This window comes from Glandiceps talaboti, chromosome 20 (genome assembly GCF_964340395.1).
Source record: "Glandiceps talaboti chromosome 20, keGlaTala1.1, whole genome shotgun sequence".
Taxonomy (NCBI): domain Eukaryota; kingdom Metazoa; phylum Hemichordata; class Enteropneusta; family Spengelidae; genus Glandiceps; species Glandiceps talaboti.
Genome location: NC_135568.1, coordinates 265,001 through 285,000, shown reverse-complemented (window position 1 = coordinate 285,000; position 20,000 = coordinate 265,001). Strand labels below are relative to the sequence as shown.

Below are 20,000 nucleotides of genomic sequence, written 5' to 3'. Positions count from 1 at the left end.
ATAATGTTTCATTTGCTTGGGCCGAAAACATTCTGTTGACAATTTTACAATGCCTTTGTTTCCCTTCCAGGAGCTTCCACTGATATACGTGATTTTAGACGAGGATACTGTGCACCTGAATGGGCTGAATTCTGTGGCCGCCATGTTTGTTGCTCTCTTATTCTCCGACTGACTGAACAATTGAAAGTCGTCCGTCGATGTACAGATGAAACGCACAGGCAATCACCCGGAAAATCCAACAGTGATCCTGATCTATCGAGAAGAAGCAGTTTGGATGTATCGGACTATGATAAGAATATAAAACCACATAAGAAATGTAAGAAAACAACATCTTTGTCAACTTCAAAGAACAAAAAGGGATCTAAGAAGTCCAAATCAGAAAGCATTTTTTCACCGAATGGTAAATGGAAAACTGCTGAGGAGAGGACAATTTCTGAGCTTGTGTTTTCGTCGAGTTGCTTGTCGTTCTCAGGACTCCCATCAAACTCTACGCCTCCTAACAGTCCACTTCTAAGTCGCATTGCATCATGGGCTACAAGGACAGCGAGAAAGCCACAGTTTGTGGTACCAAAGGTATTGCTTCCTCTCAAAAATGTTTTGCTTTTTCTCACCAAAATAATCTAAGTGATATGATATTGTCTCTGTGTGATCAAGTTACAAGTTTAGGGACACAATGAATGTTCAATATTTTAGTTGTAATTTTGAGGCATATTCAAAAGGTACTCGCTATCGCTTCCAATGGGTTGAGTTCAACCCTAGTACATGTAAAAATATAACTTACAAAACTACCCATGACGTCATTTATTGTATGTCTCTAAACCGCCGAGGAAATCCTTACTAATGATGTAGCAATGCCAAAAGACAATAATGTTATAGAAAGTGTGCATCGACATAACAATTATACATGTACTGGAATAGTTACATCGAAGTTTTTTCACCCGAATACAAATTAATTATGAACTCGGCCTGTGCCACTTTGATACAAATTTGTGTAGAATCAGGAACATGTTATCATAAAATATAATATTATTATACTGTGGTACAGTTTGTAGCTCAGCCTCAAAATTCAATAAGTATATATACACTTCGTATAATACATACCAAACACACTTAAAATCATTTAGAACCAAATACGGATAACACGCTTTGATTTATTCCAACCTGTTAAAATTCAAAACTACATCAACATCGACAGTGTGATTGAGTGTGTATATAGAAGCTTGGTAAGAATTACATGAATTTATAAATATTGTAAACCTAAATATTATTTCACCTATAATTAAATAGCTTATTTTATAAATGATGTTCACATCTTGTGACAATTTCACTGAATATTTACTTTATTTTGAAGGACGCGATTTTCACAAATTCAATCATGGTTCTATCTTCCTCATTGTATCTTCAAAGTTCATCTATTGACATTACCTACCCTACATAGACATATTAATGGACTCTAAGAGTTGCTTTCCTATTACAGTATATAACATAATAACTTTCTACTTTCCTACAGTAAGAGTGTAAGACGTCTCAGGGTAAATCAGTCAGGCCTCATAACTCATTTTTATTTGCAATAAAGACATGAAAAATGACAGTCTTATTATCAACGTCCACTTATATTATACTCTATTCGATATCCCTATTTTCTTAAAAGCACATTATAAATAAGATTGATAGAATCATCATTCTTAGATTTGACGATTTAATACGTCAATAATTTATCACTAAATTACTATTCTAGCTACATCTCTTTAATAATTCATGCCAACTAAACAAGAGTTATCTTTCCTTAACACTGTATTTCTCACATCTTGATAAAATAATTCATGATCAAATGATATTCTAAGCAATCTAGTACGACGTAACTTGGCCCACTGCCAAAACTCTAAAATATATTAGTATAGTGCAGTGTGTTGCTGTGCGGTGAGGTGAGGTGTTGTGCGGTGCGGTGCAGCGTAGTGTGTAGTGTCTGAACTCATCATGTACACCGTGTGAGATAAGGTTTGATTGGGGTTTGGTGTGACGTAGTCCATGGTTACGATAAGGATGCCATTGGTCCTTATTTTAGTCTAAGCATGACACCCATAACTTATCATCGTGTCAAGCAAGTCAATTTGCACAGTTCCTCGTCCAGCCCTATATTATATGTATATTATATACATACGATAATACGTGTAGTTCAAACTCTATTTTTTTTTACATATTATTTCAGGTAATGGTGACCAAGCCGTCGGAAGAATCTGGTTTAAGCCGGAGACTGAATGCAATTTTATCACCACCTTCATCACGAAGGAGAAGACCACCAAAAGACCCCCTGGCCATAGGCAGAACTTCCGAATCATCAAGCTCCGATGAAGATGACTAGTTAAAGAAAACACTGCCTCATAGACACTGCCCGGAACTTTGTGATTTCCTGTACAATTTAGTATCGGGTGGAAAATCGTAAATATTTCCAACCCTCTACACGCTATTTGTACACAATCTATGGCAGGGTTTAATGATATAGTTATGTTAATCAAAATATGACGTAATTGGATCATTTACATAATTATTTGCATCGAAAGTTAATATAGGCGGAGAAAGGACACAGAATTAAACACGTGACAATTTTGAGGCCGGTGAATAGTTCAGCATCAATAAGTCGAGACCAATCCTTATTAATTAACATAAACTATACTAATTAGCCTCGTGTTGTGTATTGTGATTTCAATGATAATTCTAGCAAATTATGGACTTGATAAAAGAATTCAGGATAAATAATTTATGAAATTTGCCACTTTTTTATTAATCTTATTCGATACCATTTGCATAGAATGTACGATTTCACAAATCGTACAAACTGACTAGACTTTCATTATACTTAATCTAGGGTTCTTATATTCCTGATGGTTTAACAGTAGATCAACCTGTCATAAACATTTTATGATTTCAAGTAAGTAGAAGGAGTTATATAGAGTATAAATAAACAAATACCAACAACCATATCATATGGACATGACAATAAAGACGATTTAACGTCGGATCCAAGGGATACAATTTGTATTTATCTCTATATATCTCTAATGAAGTGGGAACAAAGCAGACATTTTATTTACAGCAGTTGTATACTCATTCAGTAGAAGGAATTTTGACATTATCCTTCCAAACTTAACTATTATGTAAACAAAATTATGAACAATATACAGCAAGAGACCTCGAGTCTATTATCATTTTAGTTCTACACGTCGTCTAAAACACACACACACACACACACACACACACACAAACAAACAAACAAACAAACACACACACACACACACACACATACATACATACATACATACATACATACATACATACATACATACATACATACATACATACATACACACACACAAACATACACACACACACATTTTACTCTTAGACTACTAGATATATCGCATTTGATGACAAAGTTAATTGTAAATTAATCCATCTACTTCAAGTTAATAATTTAAGTAGGATCTGTTGTTAATATAATAATTAGAAATAAAACCTTAAGATACGACGTGTCATGTCATTTCACACCTGTCAACTAGCACTCACGAGTTGGGTTGGCCGATGCATGAGGGCGCCCCGTCATGACGTACCTTAGAGACTATAACAAATTATTGCTATGTAGATGTTTTAGAAATAAAATTATTTAAGATTTCCAACTCAGTATATATGACCGTATTAGCCGTTCTACCATTGTACCTTCATGGTTATGTGTCGTTATTGACGTTGTTGTTGTTGTTGTTGTTGTTGTTGTTGTTGTTGTTGTTGTTGTTGTTGTTGTTACATTACAAATACATCCATATTTCTATATCTTACTTATTTATAACTGATATTTCCTCATTTCCCCACATCACAATGCTTCTGGTAATCCGTATACAAGCTCCCCGTCACAGTCTCATATAGATGATACTGGTTAACAGGTTAGAGAATGATGTATGGTATGGATTGAACCTATACTTGGAGATACTTGGCCAAAAGAGCATTTCCCTTCAACCTTGGTTTGGGGAGGGACAGCCTCAGCGGCGTCATCATGATGACTACTGGTGTCCCCCTCTTACGCTGTGAAAACTGTTTGATGACAAGAAGTAAATATATATACAGAGAGAGGTATTAAGACTGAGACACAAACATTCATTCTCTGGGCCATCACCTGCCTCACATTTAAATATGGGTACATGAAGTGTACATTATTGTTATTAAGCTGCAAGAAATATGTTTAGGGTAAACGACTGCTCCCGAGGTTCATAGAGCCACATACTTGTAAATCAAGAATAAAATATGGCATGCTCCTTTCAGAATGTTCAAGCCCCCCCCCCCCCATTTTGTTATACTGTCTCCCATCGACATCCAACAGCCTTTAGTAAAACATACTTTCTGACGTCAAGTAGTCACCAACTCAATCTGTACAAAGAGTTTTAATATGTAAATTTCTTTTGTTATACCCATTCCGAGAATGTCATTAATGGACTCTTAGCAGATGTGACTTTCCTTATAAACATTATGTGTCTCTTTCAAGAAAGTCGGTGCAAAAAGTTGTAAAATTACCATCCCATTCCACCAAATTTCACTTGTCGTACCTGAACCAGTAAAAATGGATATTCCGAAACTCATGATCAGTGGCAATTCTACAGTTCGAAATTGTCAAAAACGTTTGCACTAATCCCTACATACTGGTGACGTCTGTCTGAATTCAAGAAACATGTCTTAGAGTTCAAATGAGAGAGAGAGAGAGAGAGAGAGAGAGAGAGAGAGAGAGAGAGAGAGAGAGAGAGAGAGAGAGAGAGAGAGAGAGAGAGAGAGAGAGAGAGAGAGAGAGATCGCTATGGGTAAGTACACTCTCAACTATGCCGACAGCATTACAGATTCTCAAGTACTTGTAAAAAGTCTTCTAATCATACTCATACATATAAAGACGATGGGATAAAGTGACTTGGAAGAAAACTAAGGTAAGATGATAATCAACTGTCATTGAAACTGATATGATAATGCTGAGTATATTACGTACTGTGTTCATAAAAGTATAAACTGTAGCCTCTGACAAACAATACCATCTTATTATTATAATTATATAATTAATTATGCAAATTAGTCAATAAAATTTAAAGCGATATCAAAAAGCTTAGTAATGAAATGTAAATACAAGTGTGTTATGTCAACATCAACATCTGTAAGCTTTATAGTGTATGTGTACGTTATTATCACTGTACTTACAAAATTATATGAAATTTGAAGACTGCATTCTAAAGATACTTCGTTATACACACAAATCATTACTTATGCAAAGTCCTCACTAAAATCAAGAGTTACATCAACAAGCTTTATCATGCACACACGCCTTGTTACTACCAATGTATGTACCCAATTATATGAATGTGAAGATTGCATTCTTAAGATACCGCCAAATGGCCAAAAATCAAAAGGTCTTTAATTATGCAAATTGCAAATTACTCATTAAAATCAAATGCTACACCAACAAGATTTGTAGGACACATATGCTGTGTCATCATCAATGTATGACTGAAATCTGTAGCTTACATTCTTTTGCCCGATTATGAAAAATCATCAATTATGCAAATGACTCATCTGTAAGCTTTATAAGGGAGCCTTCAGTATTTACAAGGGGGAGGGCGAGAGGAAATCACACATGGTCTGTTAAGTAAAACATGACCCTCCCCTCATTCTCCATTTGTAAAAAGTGACCCTCCCCTTTGTCCCATTTTGTAAAACATGACCCTCCCCATGACAATTGCATATACTGAACGTTAATCAATATTCCCATTATATGTATGATTTTGACTCTGTATTAGAAGTCTACATATAAAGTGACAACAGTAAAAGACTGGCTAGTTACCTTTCTCTTATAATCATACACAATCTAGCCCCCCCCCCCCCTGTAAATACTGAAGGTTCCCTAATGTACATGCACTTTATTATCCATGTATGTAAATTTGAAGATGTTTATAATTACTGAAAACTGTTAATTATACAAATAAATCATTTTTAATATTCATGGGATGTTTATCAAAACCTATCCAGTTCTTGCCATTATCATAAGGAAGATGTGTAGCAACTATCATTACCATTAATGAAGTAGTTTTCTGATATACTGTGTCCACAGACAGCAGACAGGTCGGTTTCTTCTGGTTAGAAATCGCACAAAATCGACTTAAACTTTTCAAGAGAAATAATTATGTTTACAAGTGAAATATCACCCCTTACTAGGACAGAAACGTAAGAAAACTTTCTCCAATCAGAATGAAACATTAAAGAGCGTTCATCTGTACATTATCCACTCTTATTGATTTTATTGATCGTTCTTCCATCATCCCCCTCACATTACCACACCACTTCACACCACACCACATCACGCCACACCATACTACATCACACCACACCAAACCACAGCACACCACATCACACCATACCACTTCACACCACACCACATCACACCACTTCACACCACACCACACCACACCACATACTTCACAACGCACCACACCACAGCACACCCCATCACACCACACCACACCACAGCACATCACACCACTTCATACCACACCACATCACACCACATACTTCACAACACCACAACACACCACATCACACCACATACTTCACAACACACCACACCACAGCATACCCCATCACACCACACCACACCACAGCACAGCACATCACATCACACCACAGCACAGCACACCCCATCACACCATACCACATCACACCGCACCACATCACAACATACCACATCACACCAAGCCACATCACACCATACCACACCACAGCACACTACATCACACCACGCCAAACCACAGCACATCGCATTGCACCACACCACGCCAAACACACCTAACCATACACCACAGGGAGCCCAGGAACCGTGTTACAAATAAATAAATAAATAAATAAATAAATAAATAAATAAATGAACAAAGAAACAAATATGCATGGGTAAATGAAATATCATTTTAAACTCATAGACAACTATTTATAAACATGTATATATGCATAGACGGGCCTGAATACTAATGAAATAATATACTTTATGTTTCTATGTTGTTTTTGTATATATAGTATAATTAGAGAAACATGTAGTATTTTATTCCAATAGTATACAGACCCATCTATGCATATATACATGTTATAAATAGTTATCCATGAGTTTAAAATGATATTTCATTTACCCGTGTATATTTGTTTTTTGTTTGTTTGGTTCCTGGGCTCCCGTGGATACACATGTACATGTTCACACAGAGAAGAACACTATTCTTCAAAATTAGCTTTGTAATGTAGATATGTATCAAGTGAAATCCATTTTTATACACTATTGCCATTTTAATGCAAAAGCAGCTAGTCTGTGTAGATGACACAGGAGAGGAATACTTTCCTTTTGTCACTGACAAATAAAATATTTCTCTCCCCTTAATATATAGTACATCCATTCCCTAAATAAAATATTTCTCTCCCCATAATAAAAAGTACACCCATTCCCTAAATAAAAATAATTCTCTCCCCTTAATACAAAGTACATCCATCCCCTAAATAAAAAGTCCACCCATCTCCTAAATAAAAAGTACATCCATCCCCAAAATACAAAGTATGTCCATCCCCTAAATAAAATATTTCTCTCCCCTTAATAAACAGTATTTGATCTCCTTTTTTGTTTGCATTGTAGTCTTTTATATAAATTATATATATTTCTCAGCTGTTTTGTGATTTTGGCTCATGTGACCTCCTTTATTCGTTCTTATGTATTTATGTAACCCTCCTCCGGGGATAAATGGAGGTATGTTCCGTTATTGGAATAAAGAAAGACTATACTATACTACTATATACTATAATAAAAAGTACATCCATCCCCTAAATAAAAAAGTACATCCATCCCTCAAATAAAATATTTCTCTCCCCTTAATATAAAGTACATCCATCCCCTAAATAAAATATTTCTCTCCCCTTAATATAAAGTACATCCATCCCTCAAATAAGATATTTCTCTCCCCTTAATATAAAGTACATCCATCCCCTAAATAAGATATTTCTCTCTCCTTAATATAAAGTACATCCATCCCCTAAATAAAAAAATATCTCTCCTGTTAATATAAAGTACGTCCATCCCCTAAATAAAATATTTCTCTCCCCTAAATATAAAGTGCATCAATCCCCTGAATAAAAAGTACATCCATCCCCTAAATAAAATATTTCTCTCCCCTTAATATAAAGTACATCCATCCCCTAAATAAAATATTTCTATCCCCTAAATAAAAAAGTACATCTATCCCCTAAATAAAATATTTCTATCCCCTAAATGTAAAGTACATCCATCCCCTAAATAAAATATTTATATCCCCTAAATGTAAAGTACAGCCATCTCCTAAATAAAATATTTCTCGCCCCCTGATATAAAGTGCATCCATCCCCTAAATAAAATATTTATATCCCCTAAATGTAAAGTACAGCCATCTCCTAAATAAAATATTTCTCGCCCCTTGATATAAAGTGCATCCATCCCCTAAATAAAATATTTCTCTCCCCTTAATATAAAATATAAGAAGATCAAGGTCAACATCAAAAGTAACTGTCTAAATACCTTTAACACTGTGGGTGTACACACTTAAACAGTGTCTCTAGGTATAAAACTTTCAGTTATTTAGCAATATTCTAATTGACACTAAGCATGAAGAGCAAAGTGAAAGCTTATAATTTGTTTAACTTGAAAGCTTACTTCTAGAAACATAGTACAGACATTTAAACTGTGTCTCTGGTACAAAGATATGGAGCAAGTTTCCATTTGACCTTGATGACAATATGATAGTCAAGGTCAAAGGTATAAAAAGACACCTTACTTCTGATATTTTGGGTGTAAATACTTGGAGAGTCTCTGTGTATTCAAGTTCTGCACTATGGTTCAAAGACAAATTTTGGTGGCATGGGTCATTCCTGTAGCCCCACCCCCCATTCAAGCATTGCCTATTTGGGGCTACCAAAATGAACTAGTTCTAAAATGTACAATTCACTAAAACATACCAGAAAAACAAAATAATGTTTTTGAACATTGTGACTATATTTTTCATAAATAGAAGAACAAATGACAAAGACATGTGTTGCCATGATGTAAAATTATTTATTTTCTATTCTAACATATACCAGTATTTGTCTGGCATAAGGTGTAGGTTATGAAATCTTATGGGGGGGGGGGGGGCAAACAAGAACTGCAAAGTTATATGTGTCACAGCTTCCACTGGCACATCAATTTTTTTTCGATGTACAAAATAATAGTGTTTGTATTGATAGCAAACAAGTAAAAAACAAATTTTTATATTTTAAACTTGCCAAGTTAACTATCAAAGTTGGCTGAATCAGCTTGTACATCAACAACCTTATGTCTAATAAGAATATTATCATGGTATAGAACAGACAGACATCACACAACAACGTTTTGCACTTCTCAGACATTTTATTGTCATACAGACCAACAGAACTTAAAGTTCATCCACTACAGTTTTAACAATTAGAGAAATTTAAATACTAGTAATTTTATTTTTTTAAAGAATGTAATGACATCATTATGAATTGTACTCATTGTGTGTCGACCACTTTGCATTGAGTGAAGCTCACAGTACAATAGAAAAATAAAATAGAAGTTATACTAAATGTGGCAAATCATATCTGTATTTTAAGGTTTTGAGAGCTAGCACGATCTGAAATATTTGACATAAATTTACCTTTTTCAGTTCACTGTAAAATATATCATAGAATCACCACACCTTTATTCAAGCAGTTGGCAATATCAAGTTATTTTAGTTTGGCATTATGTTGTTCTCTTAAATAATTCCAATCTTCAGTGGATTTTTTTCCAAACTGACTACATAAATAATTACAGTTTTACATGACTGTTATCTGAGCAATCCATAAAAATAATTACTGTTTTCCATGGCTGTTATCCGATCAACCACTAAAAACTTATTGCAAGTTTTCAATGTTTGTAACATTATGACAAACATGATATCCCCAAAATCTATCATGAAATTCCTTTATTTTCAATCTGACAATCTCCATTGCTTATTAAAAGTATATAGTCCACTTCCTGTTAGTTTTTTCTTTAACAGTAAAGTTCACTGAAAACCAAGCACATTGAGTTATAGTTTTTCTTCAACACATTTACCTGTAAATCATGTACGTACAATTTGATCATGATTCAGTTCCAAAAATTTACCAAGATCAATCCATCAATGTTAATAAATTAACAAAAAAAAAAAACAGGTATACTTTCCTCAATATGCAAATTACAGTAATCATTTATAGTATACACAGATGTGTAAATCCTAAATGGATTTTACAATTATCTATTTCACAGTTTGAAAAATTAGAAAGCTTCCAGCTATCCAAACTTAATTTTGACTTAAACTATATCTACCTATTATTATAAACCAAAATTTTCATTGGCTATCAGCATCATAGAAGGTTTATAATGGAATGTTAGAAATGATATAGAATAATTACCATAAGTAACACGACATGGTGTACTAATGGCAGATAATGTGAAGCACTTAACAAGGTTCCTTCTGATTGGTTAGAAAACAAAGCAAACAAGCACATCTGTTAACTGTATTGTTAATGAATGATAAAGTATATATATATATATATATGTTTTCCAATCAGCAGCAACCTTGTAATAGCTTCACATTGCCCCAAGAATGGTATAATCTTGCACACTTTTGTTTTTGATACCTTAATCATATTTCAACCTGATTGTTTCATCATATTTAATCACTAAGGATGTGCATATTCTAGGGGTTGTAGGCTTTGTCATAAAATCAAACTGTATGCAATTCTCCACATACAACATTTATGAACATTTCCAACCAAGATGCCATCTTATTTAAGGAGATTCATGGATTGAATTCCTGTCTTTCAGCTTAAATTTAAAGAGCCTTAAATTATCTTTTAGATATTCTTGGGAGTTGTAACTATGTTTTTGTAAATCCTTGTATAATTGTTTTGTGACACAGATAGATATCAGTTTTAAAATATCATCTATAAAAATACAGTAATCCAGTCAAATTACTAATAACATTTTCCATGAAATGATTCCATGATTCCGTGATTCCTTCACCCTATACTCATTTCCAGACATTCCATGTCTTTCCATCCTATAGAACAGGACATCATTGATGCCAGGCCATCAAAATTCCTTATCATTGATGAACTATTCCATATTTCTCTTTTGACCTACTTCACCTTTTTAGTAGAATCTTCCATAAATGATAACCAATCAGATTTCATTTACTAGAATCTTCCATAAATGATAACCAATCAGATTTCCTTTACTAGACACTTTCATAAATGATAACCAATCAGATTTCTTATATGTGTGTGTTTTCAATCTAGGAGATAATTGTTTCCATTTTGTAAATGTAAGACAAAAGACTGAGTACATCACATGATCTGAGAATATTAACGAATGAAATGAATGTCAAAATTAGCCTGCATCTGGCAATGAAGTTAGAACAAAGAAATAAACAGTATTTATAAATTGAAGGTTCAGATAATTACATAACTTGTAATCTTAATTTGAGAAAGTGATAGAGTACACAGATTTCTGCATCTAGATCTCATTTCTTTGACATCATTCCAGTCTATTATTTGAGTAGTATTTATCTAATCTAATATTATAATACTTCAAGCAGACAATTGAAAACAATGCACTTAGCAACATACATCAACATTTCAGAATAACATAAAATCATTTAAAAATGAAATGTTTCAAGAGTGGAAAACAAGATTTCATGTTGTTGGGAGAAAAGATACGTTATAAAATCACAGATCTAAAGATATATTGTAACATCACAGATCTAAAGATATATTGTAACATCACAGATCTAAAGATACATTGTAACATCACAGATCTAAAGATATATTGTAACATCACAGATCTAAAGATACATTGTAACATCACAGATCTAAAGATATATTGTAACATCACAGATCTAATGATACATTGTAACATCACAGATCTAAAGATATATTGTAACATCACAGATCTAAAATATATGGATACTGTTACCAAAGGAAACGGCTGAATACAAGTTTGACTTTTGCCTAGAGGAAGATATTTCAGTGTAAAATTCCTGAAGATGTATACCATAATATACTTTATTGTTGCATAAAATCTGGTGGAACAATTATTGCTGCAACTATCTCATTTACAGAAACATAGAATATTTTGTAAAACAGATTTTGGATTATCTTCATCTCCTATTTTAACCCTCCCTTTGTCTATGGCTGTTTGACAATCCTCTCACATTTCAACCCTCCCATTAGCTATGGCTGTTTGACAATCCCCTCACATTTCAACCCTCCCTTTGTCTATGGCTAGTTGACATCCCCTTACATTCTAACCCTCCCTTTGTCTATGGCTAGTTGACATCCCCTCACATTCTAACCCTCCCTTTGTCTATGGCTAGTTGACATCCCCTCACATTCTAACCCTCCCTTTGTCTATGGCTAGTTGGCATCCCCTCACATTTTAACCCTCCCTTTGTCTATGGCTGGTTGGCATCCCCTCACTCTTCTCCCTCTCTTTGTCTATGGCTGTTGTTCATTTCTAACTACCAGAAGTGTATGTTATCAATTAATTATCAAATGGTATAACATCATAAATATCAGAGTCTTTTAGGTTGGCTGTTGACAACTACTGATGTGCATCAACTACAATAAAATGAATAACTTTTTGTTTTCATTGAAGATGTCATATTTTGTATCAGTTTGGTTTCTTTTTTTCAAATTGTATGTTGTCCCTTTTATATTTGTTCAGTTCTGTATTTTATGATTGCAGGAGTAGACTTAATTTCACTTTTGGCAACAATTTTGACAATTAAAAGTTATGGCATTACAATATAGTTTGGCATCATTTTTCTCAACAACATAAAATATCTTGTGTCTGCAGTGCTCTTAAAGTAACTTGTCAATGACACAGCCTATTGTTTGCGTGGTTGTTGAATTTTAACACCATGTACCATTTGTGGATTTCGATTGTCATGTTTAGGCACAGGTTTTTCATGCATAACTTTAACAGCTTCTGGTGGAAAGTCCTTGTCTCCTTTTGTTACTGTGCCTGCTACCACAATGGTGGGTTTTGGAGGACTAGAAATAACAAATAAAAACATATAATTAGATCATGTCAGTAATTAACACTTAATTGACATAAGTTTTGGTAAGTATGTTGAACAGTGGACTGACAATATAAGCATGGTTTTTATCATGTTAGGGCATTAGAGATAGGGTCTAGTTAGGGATAGCAATGGGTTTACAGCTTATTTCAATTGCCTGAGAAGTTTTGCTTAGGAAGTTATTGTACGTAATTCCCAGTCATTTTATTGGATTAAGGTTACAGCATAATTTCTAATTCCTGGCAAGAATGACAGAATTTCAAATTAATGATAAATCTACTACTAGGGTGTTTCTTCTAAAGTTAGAATCCATTATAACAAAGAGGTTACAATCTTGTAAATGCCACATAGTTTCAAATTGTATGTGCCATTATTTTGTGAGCACGCCAAACTGTGCTTTCAGACATAACATATATGGCTCTTGAGATGTACAAGTTTAGAATTGTTTCAGTGCTATTTTGAAATAAACTTACAATACAGACTATGTTACCTTGATGGTTAAGATAGACTTAAGATAGACTATGTTACCTTGATGGTTAAGATAGACTTAATATAGACTATGTTACCTTGATGGTTAAGATAGACTTAATACAGACTATGTTACCTTGGTGGTTAAGATAGACTTAATATAGACTATGTTACATTGATGGTTAAGATAGATTATTACCTTGTAGATTCAGCATATTCTTCTACTTCTTCTTTTGTTAGTTTCTCAGGTTTCTCAGGATGTGCATGTTTACTTTGTGTTATCCTCATCCCACCAGCTTTAACTATTGACAGATAACACACATGTAGTTAGATATCATCATAGACACAAACAGTTTTAATATTAACAAGTGCAGATAGATCAGTACCTTGAACAAACAAGGGAGGGTGCCAAGCCCTTTGGATCAGAGCACCGTCTTGAATTCAAAAACAATCGGCTCAAGCCTCGTCATTTTATGCAAAATATGGCATTAAAATGGCCAACAGAACTAATTATTTCCTTTTTGATCTCACTTACTTTCCAAATATGGTACATGTTACTGGTTTATGATCTCTCTTCTTTAGGGAATTCTAGGGGAACACTGGATATCATGAAGAAACAGAATTTGTCATATTGAAAATTTTGAATTTGTAACTATAACTATAAGATCTCACTTTCATTTTTGTCTGTGTCAACTTTAAAACCAAAGTCTACACTAGTTTAGAAACACCATGACATATATTGTTGTCTACATGTAAATTGGTTTACTTTATTTACATGTTTATTTTCCACTTCAAAATGCCACTAATTAAGTGGTAATAAAATGCTTGTAAGATAAAATGTACTTCAGTTCTGAATGTCACTCAATCACTTGACCTCACTGTGACCTTGAAGTTCAATATGTTGACTAAATTGTCTATTTTTTTTTCAATAGAAGGACATACATTGCATCATCACCTATGACCAAGGTCCACGCACTATGCCACGTATTGTTTAGTCAGCATTTTTTGTGGCCAAATTAATTTGCGATTATTTTCATAATAACAACTAATATTTTCATCTAAAGTCCACAAAAAACTTTCAAGGTCAGCGACGTAAGATTAAGCATGATACTAGACTGTGTAATATTCCAGATGTAACCATTCGAGATAGTGAAGGGTGACCGTACTAAAATTATAATTTTTGTGTCGTACGACCCTGAAAACTACACAGGAAAAGACCAGCTGTTACATTGGTATACTGCAAGACACCATATCATGACAACCACATCTCTGTTGTGTTTTTCCCGAAAGCATGAGAGATTATTGACCATTCGATGGACTAAGTTGGCTGTAAATATAACTAACAAATATGTGACAGAAATCAAAAAAGTGTAAAGTTGTTATATCATTTCTGTTTCGACCATTTTCAGTCACATTCATAATCATATGGCGTCATGCACATGTGTCTTTCACCACGCCTGTTGTTGAAACTTGAATTGTCTCCTAGAGAGCTCCAGTCGTTACTTAAAACTCACCTGCCGGGGCACGCCCTCCTTTTAGTTCAGGTGTGTCCTCTTGAGTTGACGACATATTGAAATAGAGTCAATTTCAGAAAAAATTGCAAGAAATTAATGAATGTAGCACCAGGTTACTGGTTACACGTACTGCAGCTCATCAACCCTCGCCTGTGGACTAGGGTTTCTATTCTAATCACGTGATGTTGTTTACATTTTATGGTTGTTCAAGTCTTAATGATGCCCATGTAAGCATTATTTTAGGGTCAATGTTATTGGTTGATTGAAACCTTATGTTATTAAACATGGTTAATCTGTGTGTGTTGTTATGGCCTGTTCTACTTTTTAACGAAAGAATACCATGATGATATAGTCATAAAGTTGCTGCACCTTCCATTTTGAGAATGGCATCACCCATGACCTTTGCCCCATCGTCATGTACACGTATTGCTCACGTCATCATTTGTTGTGCGCTTATGTACTTCCTAAATAAATCGTGCAAAGATCGTCGTCTGTTGTGTATTATTAGAACTGAATTACATTTTGGTTGATCCTGGTCGGAGGGGAAAGACCGAACGTCGTTTAGGTCAAGACTAAAAACTCGAATTCACACTGTCTAATCCGGTGGAAACCAACGTCGAAATTACGATAACGTTAGCCTAGACATCGTGTGGAAAGTGTAAACTGCAACCATGGGAGGAGGTGATCTGGTAAGAACTAATTATTTCTATCTTCCACAAACAGTTATGCATTCACTCACAATATTAAATTACCATTTCACACCACTGTTATCATTGCAGTAAACAGAGAGCTAGAAAATATTATTACTGATAAGTTGTAGTAAAGGGGGGGATATCATGATGGCATCAATGGGCTCAGCTTTCACAGTTTCAGTATGAATCTTAGGGGGGGGGGCTTAGTAACTTAGTGACATACTGTTTCTGAGATTGTGTGAACAGTAAGGTTACAATCTATCAAATATTGACATTTGCAGAATATGAAAAAAAGTTGGCACCCGCAGACTATGCGAAACATAGAGCGGGTGTGGAAAAAAGAAGAAAACCATGCATCTGAACAAAGAAAAATTGAGGAACTTCAGAAAGAGCTGCAAGATGAAAGAGCCAGAGAAGAAATGCAAAGATTTGCTGTAGATACTGGCGCTGTGGGGTAAGTTTGATGGAGAACATGCGAAATATAGTTTTTTTATGACATGCATACTGCAGGGCATAATCTGACCCTTTGTAATAGAAATTCTTGTTTGAATCTCGCACTTTTGAGTAGCCAATCAGGATGAGCGTTACATAGGCAGCTACACACACTGGAGAAATTGAATGAAACAAACATACACATGGAGGATTGTGGTGACGACATGTCTCGTCAGTGGCGGCACCATCTCTCCGACTGATTTTGAAAGAAAGAAGTGTGGTGATTGGTTGAAGAAACCTTTCAAGATCCTTGAGATTCAAACAAGATTTTCTATTGCACAGGATCAGATGTGGGAAGGTGACAATCACCCGGAAAAAAACAAACACAAAACGATGCAAATAGAGGTAAATAAAGACATCTAGCCACTTTCACCACATCAGATTTTAATCAGATTGCTAAGGACAGAAAGTAGATAAAAACTACCTGAGTACCCCTGTCACTTTACCAAGATACTCTTCAAATATATGGTGAATTGTACATGTATGAGATTTAACTATGACAACTTTTATCTGATTCTCCCATTCTAATTATTAGGGTATACAGACCTTAACAAAAATACTGCATCCACTGTATTAGCAATATGATACATGTTGAATCAAAGTATAAATCACCCAATGACTTATTAGATATTAGAAAGGTATGAATACTTATATTGTAAAAATGAGAGAGAGAGAGAGAGAGAGAGAGAGAGAGAGAGAGAGAGAGAGAGAGAGAGAGAGAGAGAGAGAGAGAGAGAGAGAGAGAGAGAGAGAGAGACAGAGAGACAGAGAGACAGAGAGACAGAGACAGAGACAGAGACAGAGACATAGTGGAGTCATGATGGGCAAATGGTTAGAGTGGCCAGATTGGAATATACACAATCATGGTTCAAATCTTGCCCGATGACTTTAGCCATTCAGAAACAAAGGCAGCAACAGGGCTCAAACCAGCAACCTGTATAAATGTGGACCTGGTAGGATAGAGGTTGCAATGCTTATAAGTTTAATACAATGGATTGCATGCACCCCAGGTAGTTGAGGAAGTTAATGGAAGTTAATGGCTGTTGTGTTGTGTTGTGTTGGTGCTATAGATCTGTGCCAGGGTAATAATTGTAATTGAGCACAAAATGGAAAAGCGCCATATAAAAACCAACATTATTAAAATCATTGAATTATTTACAATGTGTGGGAAACTATGCCATTTTACCAGATCACCCCTTTGTGTCACTGTGGGTTTCATAAATGTTTGTAAAAACACTGTAGACTATTACTATATACATTTATGAATGAATTGTTTTTCAACAGTAAACAGAAAGACAAACTTGACTGGATGTACCAGGGTCTAGGGGGTGCTGTCAACAGAGAAGACTATCTTCTAGGTAAACCTGTGGACAAAGCCATCCTAGATGTAGACAGTGGAAAGACTGAAAGTTCAACACAAGATGGTGCATCCAATAGTGTTGGTGCAATCTTTGATAACTCCAGTGTCAACTTAGCTGTTGACATGGCTGTAAAGGTCAGAGAGGATCCATTGTTTGCTATCAAGTGAGTGCATTTTTATCATTTTTTACTGTGTTGAGTATTAAACCCTTACATCACTTTATATGTAAATGTTAGCCTCTGTATTATGTTGTTGTTTGACATTTAAAGTGGCATAAGCTGAGTTGATATGAGTATTATGGGTGTCATTTTTGCTGCATATTGAAAGGTATCTGTGATTCTTCATACTGAAGTATACTATGACAAATCCCATGCCACATGAGTGCAAATGTAGCAGCATGCTTGAGGTATTTGACCTAGCGCTTGCAGTGTTCTCTGTGGTTGTACTTTCACAAGCGAAGTGAGCGAAAGTGGCAAATTTCCATAAAAATCACATAATTTTGTGTGTGGGGAACATTTATGCCTTCATTTCCATATGATTTGCTTACAGGTATGCAATCATGTTTTTGGTATTGGACTGCAGGAGGTCGTGAGGGTAAATTTTGGTCAACAAAATAAGGCTTCCCTGTGCCAACCTATAGGATGAGAAGGGCAAGTTTGTTGTTCTACATTTATGGTTACTCTTAAGTTAATGCCATGGATTAATAGAGTTTACATTTATTTCAGGAAACGTGAAGAACAGAGTAAAAAGGACCTTCTCACAAATCCTGTCAAAATGAAGCAGTTGCAAGATATGGTGAGAGTAAAGTTCATTAATTTACAGGCTTGGCTTTAAAGCAACAAACCAAATCACAAATCAATACAAGTAGACAAGGAGTGCTAAAGGAGAGATGTTCAGATATTGATATCTGTCCATCACATGTCACAACATACATTTACAATATGTGTGTAATATACGTATTACCTATACAATATGTTATAAGTGTATATCACGTACAATACAACATGTACAACCCAAGTTGTATGCATTAAAACCAAATATACAGGATTGTTTGTCTTACACTAGGTACAAACCAAGTTGTACACATTCAAACCAAATTTACAGGATTGATTTTCTTAAACTAGGTACAAACCAAGTTGTATGCATTCAAACCAAATTTACAGGATTGATTTTCTTACACTAGGTACAAACCAAGTTGTACACATTCAGACCAAATTTACAGGATTGATTTTCTTACACTAGGTACAAACCAAGTTGTACACATTCAAATCAAATTTACAGGATTGATTTTCTTACACTTGGTACAAACCAAGTTGTATACATTCAAACCAAATTTACAGGATTGATTTTCTTACACTAGGTACAAACCAAGTTGTACACATTCAAACCAAATTTACAGGATTGATTTGCTTACACAAGGTACAAACCAAGTTGTACTTATTCAGAATAAAACTTATAAAAGAAGTAATGATGATCAGAGAAAAAGCATAAATCTACAAATATTTTCCACAAAAACGTATCACCTAGTATCTTATTACAATATAGCTTAATTATTTTTGAGAGATTATAACAAATTGTTTTGTGTGAGAGCACAGAGAGGTTAGAAGAAACGGTGTAGATTTAATAGGTAGTTAACTATCTTCAAATTACTTTTCATATTCAATAATTCAACTGAGAATAGATTAGGTAGTTAATAATCTTCAAATTACTTTTCATATTCAATAATTCAACTGAGTATAGGTTAGGTAGTTAACAATCTTCAAATTACATTTCAGAAATTCTTATAAACAAAAATTATCAATTTATCACAGCGTGAACAAGACTGACTATTTGCAGTCCAAAGCTCTCAGCCTATTAAAAATATGTTGTGCATTGGTTAACATTTTAGTCCTCAAAAATTGTAAATTTATTTTTTTCAGCTTAGAAAAAATCTTAGCAAGAAGGAAAAGAAGAGAAAGAAGAAAGAGAAAAAACATAGAAGATCACACAAAGAAAGTAGTGATGAAGAAGAAGACAACAGAAAACATAGACATGCATATAGGAAGAGAAGAAACAGTTCTACATCCAATGAGAAAACATCACCTGAAAAAATCAGAAAACCAGAAGGATATGGTCTGATAGTAAGTATATTTTGGTTATAGTAGCCACTGTTTGTTTAACATGTGTGCATACAAGTTTTATGGCAGGTCACTAGGTGTGTAATAATAATAATGTTGGGTTCTTATAATATAGCGCTTTCCCACTCCGTGCTCAAAGCGCTTTACAATCATTACCCCTGGCTCGGATCAGA

The 20,000-nt window shown here is 34.5% G+C and overlaps 2 protein-coding genes across 2 annotated transcripts in view; one reads left to right on the top strand and one right to left on the bottom strand.

Annotated features, from left to right (window-relative positions):
* Positions 1-9,458: 9,458 nt before the first annotated feature.
* On the bottom strand, positions 9,459-15,313 carry LOC144450518 (death-associated protein 1-like). Its single transcript, XM_078141162.1, has 3 exons — positions 15,167-15,313; positions 13,852-13,954; positions 9,459-13,158 (listed from the first exon to the last, which is right to left on the bottom strand). The coding sequence occupies exons 1-3, from the start codon at positions 15,219-15,221 to the stop codon at positions 12,993-12,995; spliced, it is 324 nt and encodes a 107-aa protein (XP_077997288.1). The 5' UTR covers positions 15,222-15,313; the 3' UTR covers positions 9,459-12,992.
* A 326-nt stretch (positions 15,314-15,639) lies between these two features.
* Positions 15,640-20,000, top strand: part of LOC144450932 (uncharacterized) — an 11,625-nt gene continuing 7,264 nt past the window's right edge. The window contains exons 1-5 of the mRNA XM_078141692.1: positions 15,640-15,855; positions 16,140-16,312; positions 17,635-17,874; positions 18,436-18,505; positions 19,630-19,830. Coding sequence (XP_077997818.1) covers positions 15,838-15,855; positions 16,140-16,312; positions 17,635-17,874; positions 18,436-18,505; positions 19,630-19,830 — 702 coding nt within the window. The 5' untranslated portion in view covers positions 15,640-15,837. The remainder of the gene's footprint in view (positions 15,856-16,139; positions 16,313-17,634; positions 17,875-18,435; positions 18,506-19,629; positions 19,831-20,000) is intronic.